Raw genomic sequence first — 17,561 nt, forward strand, 5'->3', positions numbered from 1 at the left:
CTACTGGGGAATCATCCACAAGCTACTGGGGAATCCTCCACAAGCTACTGGGGAATTCTCCACAAGCTACTGGGGAATCCTCCACAAGCTACTGGGGAATTCTCCAATAGCTACTGGGGAATCCTCCGCAAGCTACTGGGGAATCCTCCACAAGCTACTGGGGAATCCTCCACAAGCTACTGGGGAATCATCCACAAGCTTCTGGGGAATCCTCCACAAGCTACTGGGGAATCATCCACAAGCTACTGGGGAATCCTCCACAAGCTACTGGGGAATTCTCCACAAGCTACTGGGGAATCCTCCACAAGCTACTGGGGAATCCTCCACAAGCTACTGGGGAATCCTCCACAAGCTACTGGGGAATCATCCACAAGCTTCTGGGGAATCCTCCACAAGCTACTGAGGAATCCTCCAATAGCTACTGAGGAATCCTCCAATAGCTTCTGGGGAATCCTCCACAAGCTTCTGGGGATTCCTCCACAAGCTACTGGGGAATCCTCCACAAGCTACTGGGGAATCCACCACAAGCTACTGGGGAATCCTCCACAAGCTACTGGGGAATCATCCACAAGCTACTAGGAATCCTCCACAAGCTCCTGGGGAATCCTCCACAAGCTCCTGGGGAATCCTCCACAAGCTACTGGGGAATCATCAACAAGCTACTGGGGAGTCCACCACAAACTACTGGGGAGTCCACCACAAGCTACTCGGGAATCCTCAACAAGCTACTGGGGAGTCCACCACAAGCTACTGGGGAATCCTCCACAAGCTACTGGGGAATTCTCCACAAGCTACTGGGGAATCCTCAACAAGCTACTGGGGAATCCTCAACAAGCTACTGGGGAATCCTCCACAAGCTACTGGGGAATCCTCAACAAGCTACTGGGGAATCCTCAACAAGCTTCTGGGGAGTCCACCACAAGCTACTGGGGAATCCTCCACAAGCTACTGGGGAATCTTCCACAAGCTACTGGGGAATTCTCCACAAGCTACTGGGGAATTCTCCACAAGCTATTGGGGAATCCTCCACAAGCTACTTGGGAATCATCCACAAGCTACTGGGGAATCATCCAGAAGCTACTGGGGAATTCTCCACAAGCTACTGGGGAATCCTCCACAAGCTACTGGGGAATCCTCCACAAGCTACTGGGGAATCATCCACAAGCTACTGGGGAATCCTCAACAAGCTACTGGGGAATTCTCCACAAGCTATTGGGGAATCCTCCACAAGCTACTGGGGAATCATCCACAAGCTACTGGGGAATCCTCCACAAGCTACTGGGGAATTCTCCACAAGCTACTGGGGAATCCTCCACAAGCTACTGGGGAATTCTCCAATAGCTACTGGGGAATCCTCCGCAAGCTACTGGGGAATCCTCCACAAGCTACTGGGGAATCCTCCACAAGCTACTGGGGAATCATCCACAAGCTTCTGGGGAATCCTCCACAAGCTACTGGGGAATCATCCACAAGCTACTGGGGAATCCTCCACAAGCTACTGGGGAATTCTCCACAAGCTACTGGGGAATCCTCCACAAGCTACTGGGGAATCCTCCACAAGCTACTGGGGAATCCTCCACAAGCTACTGGGGAATCATCCACAAGCTTCTGGGGAATCCTCCACAAGCTACTGAGGAATCCTCCAATAGCTACTGAGGAATCCTCCAATAGCTTCTGGGGAATCCTCCACAAGCTTCTGGGGATTCCTCCACAAGCTACTGGGGAATCCTCCACAAGCTACTGGGGAATCCACCACAAGCTACTGGGGAATCCTCCACAAGCTACTGGGGAATCATCCACAAGCTACTAGGAATCCTCCACAAGCTCCTGGGGAATCCTCCACAAGCTCCTGGGGAATCCTCCACAAGCTACTGGGGAATCATCAACAAGCTACTGGGGAGTCCACCACAAACTACTGGGGAGTCCACCACAAGCTACTCGGGAATCCTCAACAAGCTACTGGGGAGTCCACCACAAGCTACTGGGGAATCCTCCACAAGCTACTGGGGAATTCTCCACAAGCTACTGGGGAATCCTCAACAAGCTACTGGGGAATCCTCAACAAGCTACTGGGGAATCCTCCACAAGCTACTGGGGAATCCTCAACAAGCTACTGGGGAATCCTCAACAAGCTTCTGGGGAGTCCACCACAAGCTACTGGGGAATCCTCCACAAGCTACTGGGGAATCCTCCACAAGCTACTGCAAAGCTGTCATCAAGGCAAAGGGTGGCTACTTTGAAGAATCTCAAATATGAAATATATTTTGATTTAACACTTGGTTTAACACTTGTTTTGGTTACTACATGATCCCATATGTGTTATTTCATAGTTTTGACGTCTTCACTATTAAAGAAATAAAGAAAAACCCTGGAATGAGTCGGTGTATCCAAACTTTTGACTGGTACTGCATGTTGGGTTGGTATAATGTGGAAAGACGCACCTCATTGGTTAATATTCACTGTAGTAGAAACATCAGGTTGGTAGAATGTGGAAAGACCCACCTCATTGGTTAATATTCACTGTAGTAGAAACATCAGGTTGGTAGAATGTGGAAAGACCCACCTCATTGGTTAGTTTTCTCTTGTGTAATGAATAATGCAGTTTAAAGGCAGTGGTCCATTTTGAACCCACAACTCCCTCCCTGTTTTTCAACTAGTCGCCCAGTACAGCACCGTTAATATTTAATTGAACGTTCTAGTACTTTTCCATACTGAACACAGCTCAGTACTGTGACAGCGTGTAGGAGCAGTTTGGACCTACTCAGTACTGTTACACCGTGTAGGAGCAGTTTGGACCTACTCAGTACTGTTACACCGTGTAGGAGCAGTTTGGACCTACTCAGTACTGTTACACCGTGTAGGAGCAGTTTGGACCTACTCAGTACTGTTACAGCGTGTAGGAACAGTTTGGACCTACTCAGTACTGTTACACCGTGTAGGAGCAGTTTGGACCTACTCAGTACTGTTACACTGTGTTGGAGCAGTTTGGACCTATTCAGTACTGTTACACCGTGTAGGAGCAGTTTGGACCTACTCAGTACTGTTACACTGTGTAGGAGCAGTTTGGACCTACTCAGTACTGTTACACCATGTAGGAGCAGTTTGGACTTACTCAGTACTGTTACACCGTGCAGGAGCAGTTTGGACCTACTCAGTACTGTTACACCATGCAGGAGCAGTTTGGACCTACTCAGTACTGTTACACCATGTAGGAGCAGTTTGGACTTACTCAGTACTGTTACACCGTGTAGGAGCAGTTTGGACCTACTCAGTACTGTTACACCGTGCAGGAGCAGTTTGGACCTACTCAGTACTGTTACACCATGTAGGAGCAGTTTGGACTTACTCAGTACTGTTACACCGTGTAGGAGCAGTTTGGACCTACTCCGTACTGTTACACTGTGTAGGAGCAGTTTGTACCTACTCCGTACTGTTACACCGTGTAGGAGCAGTTTGGACCTACTCCGTACTGTTACACCGTGTAGGAGCAGTTTGGACCTACTCAGTACTGTTACACCGTGTAGGAGCAGTTTGGACCTACTCAGTACTGTTACACCGTGCAGGAGCAGTTTGGACCTACTCAGTACTGTTACACCATGTAGGAGCAGTTTGGACTTACTCAGTACTGTTACACCGTGTAGGAGCAGTTTGGACCTACTCCGTACTGTTACACTGTGTAGGAGCAGTTTGTACCTACTCCGTACTGTTACACCGTGTAGGAGCAGTTTGTACCTACTCCGTACTGTTACACCGTGTAGGAGCAGTTTGGACCTACTCCGTACTGTTAAACTGTGTAGGAGCAGTTTGTACCTACTCCGTACTGTTACACCGTGTAGGAGCAGTTTGGACCTACTCAGTACTGTTACACCATGTAGGAGCAGTTTGGACTTACTCAGTACTGTTACACCGTGTAGGAGCAGTTTGGACCTACTCCGTACTGTTACACTGTGTAGGAGCAGTTTGTACCTACTCCGTACTGTTACACCGTGTAGGAGCAGTTTGGACCTACTCCGTACTGTTACACCGTGTAGGAGCAGTTTGGACCTACACCGTACTGTTACACCGTGTAGGAGCAGTTTGGACCTACTCAGTACTGTTACACCATGTAGGAGCAGTTTGGACTTACTCAGTACTGTTACACCGTGTAGGAGCAGTTTGGACCTACTCAGTACTGTTACACCATGTAGGAGCAGTTTGGACCTACTCAGTACTGTTACACCATGTAGGAGCAGTTTGGACTTACTCAGTACTGTTACACCGTGTAGGAGCAGTTTGGACCTACTCAGTACTGTTACACCGTGCAGGAGCAGTTTGGACCTACTCAGTACTGTTACACCATGTAGGAGCAGTTTGGACTTACTCAGTACTGTTACACCGTGTAGGAGCAGTTTGGACCTACTCCGTACTGTTACACTGTGTAGGAGCAGTTTGTACCTACTCCGTACTGTTACACCGTGTAGGAGCAGTTTGGACCTACTCCGTACTGTTACACCGTGTAGGAGCAGTTTGGACCTACTCAGTACTGTTACACCGTGTAGGAGCAGTTTGGACCTACTCAGTACTGTTACAGCGTGTAGGAACAGTTTGGACCTACTCAGTACTGTTACACCGTGTAGGAGCAGTTTGGACCTACTCCGTACTGTTACACTGTGTAGGAGCAGTTTGGACCTACTCCGTACTGTTACACCGTGTAGGAGCAGTTTGGACCTACTCCGTACTGTTACACCGTGTAGGAGCAGTTTGGACCTACTCAGTACTGTTACACCATGTAGGAGCAGTTTGGACTTACTCAGTACTGTTACACCGTGCAGGAGCAGTTTGGACCTACTCAGTACTGTTACACCATGTAGGAGCAGTTTGGACCTACTCAGTACTGTTACACCATGTAGGAGCAGTTTGGACTTACTCAGTACTGTTACACCGTGTAGGAGCAGTTTGGACCTACTCAGTACTGTTACACCGTGCAGGAGCAGTTTGGACCTACTCAGTACTGTTACACCATGTAGGAGCAGTTTGGACTTACTCAGTACTGTTACACCGTGTAGGAGCAGTTTGGACCTACTCCGTACTGTTACACTGTGTAGGAGCAGTTTGTACCTACTCCGTACTGTTACACCGTGTAGGAGCAGTTTGGACCTACTCCGTACTGTTACACCGTGTAGGAGCAGTTTGGACCTACTCAGTACTGTTACACCGTGTAGGAGCAGTTTGGACCTACTCAGTACTGTTACACCGTGCAGGAGCAGTTTGGACCTACTCAGTACTGTTACACCATGTAGGAGCAGTTTGGACTTACTCAGTACTGTTACACCGTGTAGGAGCAGTTTGGACCTACTCCGTACTGTTACACTGTGTAGGAGCAGTTTGTACCTACTCCGTACTGTTACACCGTGTAGGAGCAGTTTGTACCTACTCCGTACTGTTACACCGTGTAGGAGCAGTTTGGACCTACTCCGTACTGTTACACTGTGTAGGAGCAGTTTGTACCTACTCCGTACTGTTACACCGTGTAGGAGCAGTTTGGACCTACTCAGTACTGTTACACCATGTAGGAGCAGTTTGGACTTACTCAGTACTGTTACACCGTGTAGGAGCAGTTTGGACCTACTCCGTACTGTTACACTGTGTAGGAGCAGTTTGTACCTACTCCGTACTGTTACACCGTGTAGGAGCAGTTTGGACCTACTCCGTACTGTTACACCGTGTAGGAGCAGTTTGGACCTACTCCGTACTGTTACACCGTGTAGGAGCAGTTTGGACCTACTCAGTACTGTTACACCATGTAGGAGCAGTTTGGACTTACTCAGTACTGTTACACCGTGTAGGAGCAGTTTGGACCTACTCAGTACTGTTACACCATGTAGGAGCAGTTTGGACCTACTCAGTACTGTTACACCATGTAGGAGCAGTTTGGACTTACTCAGTACTGTTACACCGTGTAGGAGCAGTTTGGACCTACTCAGTACTGTTACACCGTGCAGGAGCAGTTTGGACCTACTCAGTACTGTTACACCATGTAGGAGCAGTTTGGACTTACTCAGTACTGTTACACCGTGTAGGAGCAGTTTGGACCTACTCCGTACTGTTACACTGTGTAGGAGCAGTTTGTACCTACTCCGTACTGTTACACCGTGTAGGAGCAGTTTGGACCTACTCCGTACTGTTACACCGTGTAGGAGCAGTTTGGACCTACTCAGTACTGTTACACCGTGTAGGAGCAGTTTGGACCTACTCAGTACTGTTACACCATGTAGGAGCAGTTTGGACCTACTCAGTACTGTTACACTGTGTAGGAGCAGTTTGGACCTACTCCGTACTGTTACACCGTGTAGGAGCAGTTTGGACCTACTCCGTACTGTTACACTGTGTAGGAGCAGTTTGTACCTACTCCGTACTGTTACACCGTGTAGGAGCAGTTTGGACCTACTCAGTACTGTTACACCATGTAGGAGCAGTTTGGACTTACTCAGTACTGTTACACCGTGTAGGAGCAGTTTGGACCTACTCCGTACTGTTACACTGTGTAGGAGCAGTTTGTACCTACTCCGTACTGTTACACCGTGTAGGAGCAGTTTGGACCTACTCCGTACTGTTACACCGTGTAGGAGCAGTTTGGACCTACTCCGTACTGTTACACCGTGTAGGAGCAGTTTGGACCTACTCAGTACTGTTACACCATGTAGGAGCAGTTTGGACCTACTCAGTACTGTTACACCATGTAGGAGCAGTTTGGACCTACTCAGTACTGTTACACCATGTAGGAGCAGTTTGGACTTACTCAGTACTGTTACACCGTGTAGGAGCAGTTTGGACCTACTCAGTACTGTTACACCATGTAGGAGCAGTTTGGACTTACTCAGTACTGTTACACCGTGTAGGAGCAGTTTGGACCTACTCAGTACTGTTACACCGTGCAGGAGCAGTTTGGACCTACTCAGTACTGTTACACCATGTAGGAGCAGTTTGGACTTACTCAGTACTGTTACACCGTGTAGGAGCAGTTTGGACCTACTCCGTACTGTTACACTGTGTAGGAGCAGTTTGTACCTACTCCGTACTGTTACACCGTGTAGGAGCAGTTTGGACCTACTCCGTACTGTTACACCGTGTAGGAGCAGTTTGGACCTACTCAGTACTGTTACACCGTGTAGGAGCAGTTTGGACCTACTCAGTACTGTTACAGCGTGTAGGAACAGTTTGGACCTACTCAGTACTGTTACACCGTGTAGGAGCAGTTTGGACCTACTCCGTACTGTTACACTGTGTAGGAGCAGTTTGGACCTACTCCGTACTGTTACACCGTGTAGGAGCAGTTTGGACCTACTCCGTACTGTTACACCGTGTAGGAGCAGTTTGGACCTACTCAGTACTGTTACACCATGTAGGAGCAGTTTGGACTTACTCAGTACTGTTACACCGTGCAGGAGCAGTTTGGACCTACTCAGTACTGTTACACCATGTAGGAGCAGTTTGGACCTACTCAGTACTGTTACACCATGTAGGAGCAGTTTGGACTTACTCAGTACTGTTACACCGTGTAGGAGCAGTTTGGACCTACTCAGTACTGTTACACCGTGCAGGAGCAGTTTGGACCTACTCAGTACTGTTACACCATGTAGGAGCAGTTTGGACTTACTCAGTACTGTTACACCGTGTAGGAGCAGTTTGGACCTACTCCGTACTGTTACACTGTGTAGGAGCAGTTTGTACCTACTCCGTACTGTTACACCGTGTAGGAGCAGTTTGGACCTACTCCGTACTGTTACACCGTGTAGGAGCAGTTTGGACCTACTCAGTACTGTTACACCGTGTAGGAGCAGTTTGGACCTACTCAGTACTGTTACACCGTGCAGGAGCAGTTTGGACCTACTCAGTACTGTTACACCATGTAGGAGCAGTTTGGACTTACTCAGTACTGTTACACCGTGTAGGAGCAGTTTGGACCTACTCCGTACTGTTACACTGTGTAGGAGCAGTTTGTACCTACTCCGTACTGTTACACCGTGTAGGAGCAGTTTGTACCTACTCCGTACTGTTACACCGTGTAGGAGCAGTTTGGACCTACTCCGTACTGTTACACTGTGTAGGAGCAGTTTGTACCTACTCCGTACTGTTACACCGTGTAGGAGCAGTTTGGACCTACTCAGTACTGTTACACCATGTAGGAGCAGTTTGGACTTACTCAGTACTGTTACACCGTGTAGGAGCAGTTTGGACCTACTCCGTACTGTTACACTGTGTAGGAGCAGTTTGTACCTACTCCGTACTGTTACACCGTGTAGGAGCAGTTTGGACCTACTCCGTACTGTTACACCGTGTAGGAGCAGTTTGGACCTACTCCGTACTGTTACACCGTGTAGGAGCAGTTTGGACCTACTCAGTACTGTTACACCATGTAGGAGCAGTTTGGACTTACTCAGTACTGTTACACCGTGTAGGAGCAGTTTGGACCTACTCAGTACTGTTACACCATGTAGGAGCAGTTTGGACCTACTCAGTACTGTTACACCATGTAGGAGCAGTTTGGACTTACTCAGTACTGTTACACCGTGTAGGAGCAGTTTGGACCTACTCAGTACTGTTACACCGTGCAGGAGCAGTTTGGACCTACTCAGTACTGTTACACCATGTAGGAGCAGTTTGGACTTACTCAGTACTGTTACACCGTGTAGGAGCAGTTTGGACCTACTCCGTACTGTTACACTGTGTAGGAGCAGTTTGTACCTACTCCGTACTGTTACACCGTGTAGGAGCAGTTTGGACCTACTCCGTACTGTTACACCGTGTAGGAGCAGTTTGGACCTACTCAGTACTGTTACACCGTGTAGGAGCAGTTTGGACCTACTCAGTACTGTTACACCATGTAGGAGCAGTTTGGACCTACTCAGTACTGTTACACTGTGTAGGAGCAGTTTGGACCTACTCAGTACTGTTACACCGTGTAGGAGCAGTTTGGACCTACTCAGTACTGTTACACCGTGTAGGAGCAGTTTGGACCTATTCAGTACTGTTACACCGTGTAGGAGCAGTTTGGACCTACTCAGTACTGTTACACCGTGTAGGAGCAGTTTGGACCTACTCAGTACTGTTACACCGTGTAGGAGCAGTTTGGACCTAGCTGCCTTATTGGGATATTATCTGTTTGTTTGATTTTCTAAATGTGCAGAAGTAAATTGTTAAAGATATTCGCTAATCGACACATGCTTTTCTTTATACGTCTCAATATAATAATATTATATAAATAAATAAATAAATACAAAATATAATTAAGTGTCTCAAAATAAAATAAAAATGTCCCTTGACTGTTACCCTCCCAGCCACCAGGTGGCGATGGGCCTGTTTCAGGGCAATGCTGCCGGTGTGACGTATAATCTAATGGACGGGACGCTTCTTAAAACAAGAAAAGCGAGTTATTCATCTCGGTAGCTTTCTAGCCAACATAGCAGATTTTTAAATGCTTTCGTTGTATATTAGCGACTGTGTGTTAAACACACTTGTAGTATCTACTAGCTAGTTACACCTTTTCATTAAATATTTACGTTGTTGTTAGTCAGCTAGCTAGCTGGGTAAATTAGCAGTAGTGCTAGTCTAGTCACTAATGCTAACTAGCTAGCTATCTAGCTAACATCCCAACCATGAGCTCACTAAACGACTCCCCCACTTCTAAAGAGGTGATCTGCTGGACGGAGAAAGAAACTCTGGGGCTGAACATTGTCGTGAAAGAGGAGAAGGAAGAAGAGGATGTCACAGTAAAACAAGAAACAGAGGTTGAGGCTGTTACAGTGAAAGAAGAAGAGAAAGAGGTTAAATTGACAGAAGATGAAGACGCGTTCAGAGTGAAAGAGGAGGAGGATGTTACAGTAAAAGAGGAAGAGGAGGATGCAGGGGAGGATGGGGAGATGACTGTCACAATGAAAGAAGAGGAAGACGTTTTTGGAATGAAGGAAGTGGGGGAGATTACTGTCACATTGGAAGAAGAAGAAGAGGAGACGGGAGATCTGATTAACAACAGTGAGTAATATCTTTGTGAAAGCTACAAATAGACGGCGCGGCCAATAAAACGTTAATAAATCAAATGTATTTATATAGCCCTTCGTACATCATCTGATATCTCAAAGTGCTGTACAGAAACCCAGCCTAAAACCCCAAACAGCAAGCAATGCAGGTGTAGAAGCACGGTAGCTAGGAAAAACTACCTAGAAAAGTCAAAACCTAGGAAGAAACCTAGAGAGGAACCAGGCTATGAGGGGTGGCCAGTCCTCTTCTGGCTGTGCCAGATGGAGATTATAACAGAACATGGCCTAGATGTTCAAATGTTCATAGATGACCAGCAGGGTCAAATAATAATAATCACAGTGGTTGTCAAAGGTGCAACAGGTGCCTCAGGAGTAAATGTCAGTTTGCTTTTCACAGCCGATCATTCAGAATATCTCTACCGCTACTGCTGTCTCTAGAGAGTTGAAAACAGCAATTCTGGGACCTGTAGCACGTCCGGTGAACAGGTCAGGGTTCCATAGCCGCAGGCAGAACAGTTGAATCTGGAGCAGCAGCACTGCCAGGTGGACTGAGGACAACAAGGAGTTATCAGGCCATGTAGTCCTGAGGCACAGGTCCTCCAAAAGAGGGAACGAAAGAGAGAGAGAGAATTAGAGTGCATACTTAAATTCACACAGGACACCGGATAAGACAGGAGAAATACTCCAGATATAACAGACTGGCCCTAGCCCCCCGACACAAACTACTGCAGCATAAATACTGGAGGCTGAGACAGGAGGGGTCGGGAGACACTGTGGCCCGTCCGATGATACCCCCGGACAGGGCCAAACATGAAGGATATAACCCCACCCACTTTGCCAAAGCACAGCCCCCACACCACTAGAGGGATATCTTCAACCACCAACTTACCATCCTGAGACAAGGCTGAGTAAAGCCCACAAAGATCTCCGCCATGGCACAACCCACTTAAGTGACGCACCCCCCCCTAGGGACAGCATGGAAGAGCACCAGTAAGCCAGTGACTCAGCCCCTGTAATAGGGTTAGAGGCAGAGAATCCCAGTGGAGAGAGGGGAACCGGCCAGGCAGAGACAGCAAGGGCGATTCTTCGCTCCAGTGCCTTTCCGTTCACCTTCACACCCCTGTGTGAAGGTGAACTTTGTAACACTATGGAACACTATAGGACACTATGGAACGCTATGGAACACTATGGAACGCTATGGAACGCTGTAGAACGCTATGGAACACTATGGAACACTATGGAACACTATGGAACACTGTAGAACACTATGGAACACTATGGAACACTATGGAACACTATGGAACGCTATAGAACACTATGGAACACTGTAGAACACTATGGAACACTGTAGAACACTATGGAACACTATGGAACACTATGGAACACTGTAGAACACTATGGAACACTATGGAACCCTATGGAACACTATGGAACGCTGTAGAACACTATGGAACACTATAGAACACTATAGAACACTATGGAACACTGTAGAACACTATGGAACACTGTAGAACACTATGGAACACTATGGAACACTATGGAACACTGTAGAACACTATGGAACACTGTAGAACACTATGGAACACTATGGAACACTATAGAACACTATAGAACACTATGGAACACTATGGAACACTATGGAACACTATGGAACACTATAGAACACTATGGAACACTATGGAACACTATGGAACACTATGGAACACTATGGAACACTATGGAACACTGTAGAACACTATGGAACACTATGGAACACTGTAGAACACTATGGAACACTATGGAACACTATGGAACACTATGGAACACTATAGAACACTATGGAACACTATAGAACACTATAGAACACTATAGAACACTATGGAACACTATGGAACACTGTAGAACACTATGGAACACTATGGAACACTGTAGAACACTATGGAACACTATGGAACACTATGGAACACTATGGAACACTATGGAACACTATAGAACACTATGGAACACTATAGAACACTATAGAACACTATGGAACACTATAGAACACTATGGAACACTGTAGAACACTATAGAACACTATGGAACACTATGGAACACTATAGAACACTATGGAACACTATGGAACACTATGGAACACTATGGAACACTATAGAACACTATAGAACACTATGGAACACTATGGAACACTGTAGAACACTATGGAACACTATGGAACACTATGGAACACTATAGAACACTATAGAACACTATGGAACACTGTAGAACACTATGGAACACTATGGAACACTATGGAACACTATGGAACACTATGGAACACTCTGGAACACTATGGAACACTCTGGAACACTCTGGACTATCATCTATGGAAGATACATATGTATTATCAGATTTCATTGTGCTGAGACTCACTTAAAATGTTTGCCTGACAGAAACCATTGATTTCAAAGTTTAACAAACCACACAACTCTATTGACAAGGACCACTTTTAGTCCCCAACCGACCCCTCGTGCCCCTAGGGGGGGTCGTTCGTGCCCATGAGGGGTCGTTCGTGCCCCTGGGGGGGGTTGTACCCCTAGGGGGGGTTGTGTCCCACAGTTTGGGAACCACCCTGTAGCCTACTGACATCTGTACAAGCGTGATTCATAAATCAGGGAGAGAGATGTTTAATTAGACAAGAATGGATTCACTTTTTCAATGATCGATAAGGACACTACAGTTAAACGTTTCACATTGGATTTATTAACTACAAAAAGGTGGGATGCATTTTTTAATTATGTTGCTGCTCTGCACAAACAAGCTGGTTAGCTAGCTAGCTTGGGCCCAACGTTAAGCCACCAGACATTCAAAGCTGCTCCTCCTAGGTTTAATTCTGTGGGCCTAATTGAGATGGTGGCTGGGAGTTCACTAGTCTGTCCATAGTGACTAGTCTGTCCATAGTGACTGGCAGCTCACTGGTCTGTCCATGGTGGCTGGCAGCTCACTGGTCTGTCCATAGTGGCTGGTCTGTCCATGGTGACTGGCAGCTCACTGGTCTGTTCATAGTGGCTGGTCTGTCCATGGTGACTGGCAGCTCACTGGTCTGTCCATGGTGACTGGTCTGTCCATAGTGACTGGCAGCTCACTGGTCTGTCCAGAGTGACTATCAGCTCACTGGTCTGTCCATAGTGACTGTCAGCTCACTGGTCTGTCCATAGTGGCTGGTCTGTCCATGGTGACTGGCAGCTCACTGGTCTGTCCATGGTGACTGGCAGCTCACTGGTCTGTCCATGGTGACTGGCAGCTCACTGGTCTGTCCATGGTGACTGGTCTGTCCATAGTGACTGGCAGCTCACTGGTCTGTCCAGAGTGACTATCAGCTCACTGGTCTGTCCATAGTGACTGTCAGCTCACTGGTCTGTCCATAGTGGCTGGTCTGTCCATGGTGACTGGCAGCTCACTGGTCTGTCCATGGTGACTGGCAGCTCACTGGTCTGTCCATGGTGACTGGCAGCTCACTGGTCTGTCCATAGTGACTGTCAGCTCACTGGTCTGTCCATAGTGGCTGGCAGCTCACTGGTCTGTCCAGAGTGACTATCAGCTCACTGGTCTGTCCATAGTGACTGGTCTGTCCATAGCGACTATCAGCTCACTGGTCTGTCCATAGTGACTGTCCATGGTGACTGGCAGCTCACTGGTCTGTCCATGGTGACTGGCAGCTCACTGGTCTGTCCGTAGTGACTTGCAGCTCACTGGTCTGTCCATAGTGGCTGGCAGCTCACTGGTCTGTCCATAGTGACTTGCAGCTCACTGGTCTGTCCATAGTGGGCGGTCTGTCCGTGGTGACTGGCAGCTCACTGGTCTGTCCATGGTGACTGGCAGCTCACTGGTCTGTCCATGGTGGCTGGCAGCTCACTGGTCTGTCCATAGTGGCTGGCAGCTCACTGGTCTGTCCATAGTGACTTGCAGCTCACTGGTCTGTCCATAGTGGGCGGTCTGTCCGTGGTGACTGGCAGCTCACTGGTCTGTCCATGGTGGCTGGCAGCTCACTGGTCTGTCCATAGTGACTTGCAGCTCACTGGTCTGTCCATAGTGGCCGGTCTGTCCGTGGTGACTGGCAGCTCACTGGTCTGTCCATAGTGACTGGCAGCTCACTGGTCTGTCCGTAGTGACTATCAGCTGACTGTTCTGTCCATAGTGACTGGCAGCTCACTGGTCTGTCCATCCATTTACTCTACTGTACTGAGCTATACTCTACTCTACTGTGCTGAGCTATACTCTACTGTACTGAGCTATACTCTACTGTACTGAGCTATACTCTACTGTGCCGAGCTATACTCTACTGTACTGAGCTATACTCTACTGTACTGAGCTATACTCTACTGTACTGAGCTATACTCTACTGTACTGAGCTATACTCTACTCTAGTGAGCTATACTCTTCTGTACTCTACCGAGCTATACTCTACTGTACTGAGCTATACTCTACTGTACTGAGCTATACTCTACTCTACTGAGCTATACTCTTCTGTACTCTACTGAGCTATACTCTACTCTACCGAGCTATACTCTACTATACTATACTGAGCTATACTCTACTGTATTGAGCTATACTCTACTGTACTCTACTGAGCTATACTCTACTGTATTGTACTGAGCTATACTCTACTCTACTGAGCTATACTCTACTGTACTGAGCTATACTCTACTGTACTGAGCTATACTCTACTGTACTGAGCTATACTCTACTGTACTGAGCTATACTCTACTCTACTGAGCTATACTCTACTGTATTGTACTGAGCTATACTCTACTCTACTGAGCTATACTCTACTGCGCTGAGCTATACTCTACTATACTATACTGAGCTATACTCTACTGTATTGAGCTATACTCTACTGTATTGTACTGAGCTATACTCTACTCTACTGAGCTATACTCTACTGTACTGTGCTGAGCTATACTCTCCTATACTGAGCTATACTCTACTCTACTGTGCTGAGCTATACTCTACTGTACTGAGCTATACTCTACTGTACTGAGCTATACTCTACTGTATTGTACTGAGCTATACTCTACTGTACTGAGCTATACTCTACTGTATTGTACTGAGCTATACTCTACTGTACTGAGCTATACTCTACTGTATTGTACTGAGCTATACTCTACTGTGCTGAGCTATACTCTACTCTACTGAGCTATACTGTACTGAGCTATACTCTACTGTACTGAGCTATACTCTACTGTACTGAGCTATACTCTACTGTATTGTACTGAGCTATACTCTACTGTGCTGAGCTATACTCTACTGTACTGAGCTATACTGTACTGAGCTATACTGTACTGAGCTATACTCTACTGTACTGAGCTATACTCTACTGTGCTGAGCTATACTCTACTGTGCTGAGCTATACTCTACTGTACTGAGCTATACTCTACTGTACTGAGCTATACTCTACTGTACTGAGCTATACTGTACTGAGCTATACTCTACTGTACTGAGCTATACTCTACTGTACTGAGCTATACCCTACTGTACTGAGCTATACTCTACTGTACTGAGCTATACTCTACTGTACTGAGCTATACTCTACTGTACTGAGCTATACTCTACTGTATTGTACTGAGCTATACTCTACTGTATTGTACTGAGCTATACTCTACTGTGCTGAGCTATACTCTACTGTACTGAGCTATACTCTACTGTACTGAGCTATACTCTACTGTACTGAGCTATACTCTACTGTACTGAGCTATACTCTACTGTACTGAGCTATACTCTACTGTACTGAGCTATACTCTACTGTACTGAGCTATACTCTACTGTACTGAGCTATACTCTACTGTGCTGAGCTATACTCTACTGTGCTGAGCTATACTCTACTGTACTGAGCTATACTCTACTGTACTGAGCTATACTCTACTGTACTTAGCTATACTCTACTGTACTGAGCTATACTCTACTGTACTGAGCTATACTCTACTGTACTGAGCTATACTCTACTGTATTGTACTGAGCTATACTCTACTCTACTGCACTGAGCTATACTCTACTGTACTGAGCTATACTCTACTGTACTGAGCTATACTCTACTGTACTGAGCTATACTCTACTCTACTGAGCTATACTCTACTGTACTGAGCTATACTCTACTGTACTGAGCTATACTCTACTGTACTGAGCTATACTCTACTGAGCTATACTCTACTGTACTGTACTGTGCAATACTGTACTGTACTGAGCTATACTCTACTGTACTGGGCTATACTCTACTCTACTGAGCTATACTCTACTGTACTGTGCAATACTGTACTGTACTGAGCTATACTCTACTGTACTGAGCTATACTCTACTGTACTGTACTGTGCAATACTGTACTGAGCTATACTCTATTGTACTGAGCTATACTCTACTGTACTGCGCTATACTCTGCTGTACTGTACTGAGCTATACTCTCCTATACTGTACTGAGCTATACTCTCCTCTACTGTACTGAGCTATACTCTACTGTACTGAGCTATACTCTACTGTACTGAGCTATACTCTACTGTACTGTACTGTGCAATACTGTACTGAGCTATACTCTATTGTACTGAGCTATACTCTACTGTACTGCGCTATACTCTGCTGTACTGTACTGAGCTATACTCTCCTATACTGTACTGAGCTATACTCTACTGTACTGTAGCTCACTGGTCTGTCCATAGTGACTGGTCTGTCCATGGTGACTGGCAGCTCACTGGTCTGTCCGTAGTGACTGGTCTGTCCATGGTGGCTGGCAGCTCACTGGTCTGTCCATGGTGGCTGGTCTGTCCATGGTGACTGGCAGCTCACTGGTCTGTCCATGGTGGCTGGTCTGTCCATGGTGGCTATACTCTCCTCTACTGAGCTATACTCTCCTCTACTGTACTGAGCTATGCTCTCCTATACTGAGCTATACTCTCCTCTACTGTACTGAGCTATACTCTCCTCTACTGTACTGAGCTATACTCTCCTCTACTGTACTGAGCTATGCTCTCCTCTACTGTACTGAGCTATACTCTCCTATACCGAGCTATACTCTCCTATACTGTACTGAGCTATGCTCTCCTCTACTGTACTGAGCTATACTCTCCTCTACTGTACTGAGCTATACTCTCCTATACTGAGCTATACTCTCCTCTACTGTACTGAGCTATACTCTCCTATACCGAGCTATACTCTCCTATACTGTACTGAGCTATGCTCTCCTCTACAGTACTGAGCTATACTCTACTGTACTGAGCTATACTCTCCTATACTGAGCTATACTCTCCTATACTGAGCTATACTCTCCTCTATTGTGCTGAGCTATGCTCATCAACTAATCTCCACTGTCCCACAGCCCAGCCAGGTAATTCATAAACTAATCTCCACTGTCCCACAGACCAGCCAGGCAATTCATAAACTAATCTCCACTGTCCCACAGCCCAGCCAGGCAATTTATAAACTAATCTCCACTGTCCCACAGCCCAGCCAGGCAATTCATAAACTAATCTCTACTGTCCCACAGCCCAGCCAGGCAATTTATAAACTAATCTCCACTGTCCCACAGCCCAGACAGGCAATTCA

General features: G+C 46.7%; 1 protein-coding gene across 1 annotated transcript in view; it reads left to right on the plus strand.

Moving 5' to 3' along the window:
• Positions 1-9,911: 9,911 nt before the first annotated feature.
• The window catches only part of LOC139394541 (zinc finger protein 850-like), a 45,925-nt gene continuing 38,275 nt past the window's right edge, over positions 9,912-17,561 (plus strand). Inside the window, exon 1 of the mRNA XM_071142633.1 lies at positions 9,912-10,011. Coding sequence (XP_070998734.1) covers positions 9,912-10,011 — 100 coding nt within the window. The remainder of the gene's footprint in view (positions 10,012-17,561) is intronic.

Source organism: Oncorhynchus clarkii, unplaced genomic scaffold (genome assembly GCF_045791955.1).
Source record: "Oncorhynchus clarkii lewisi isolate Uvic-CL-2024 unplaced genomic scaffold, UVic_Ocla_1.0 unplaced_contig_461_pilon_pilon, whole genome shotgun sequence".
Taxonomy (NCBI): domain Eukaryota; kingdom Metazoa; phylum Chordata; class Actinopteri; order Salmoniformes; family Salmonidae; genus Oncorhynchus; species Oncorhynchus clarkii.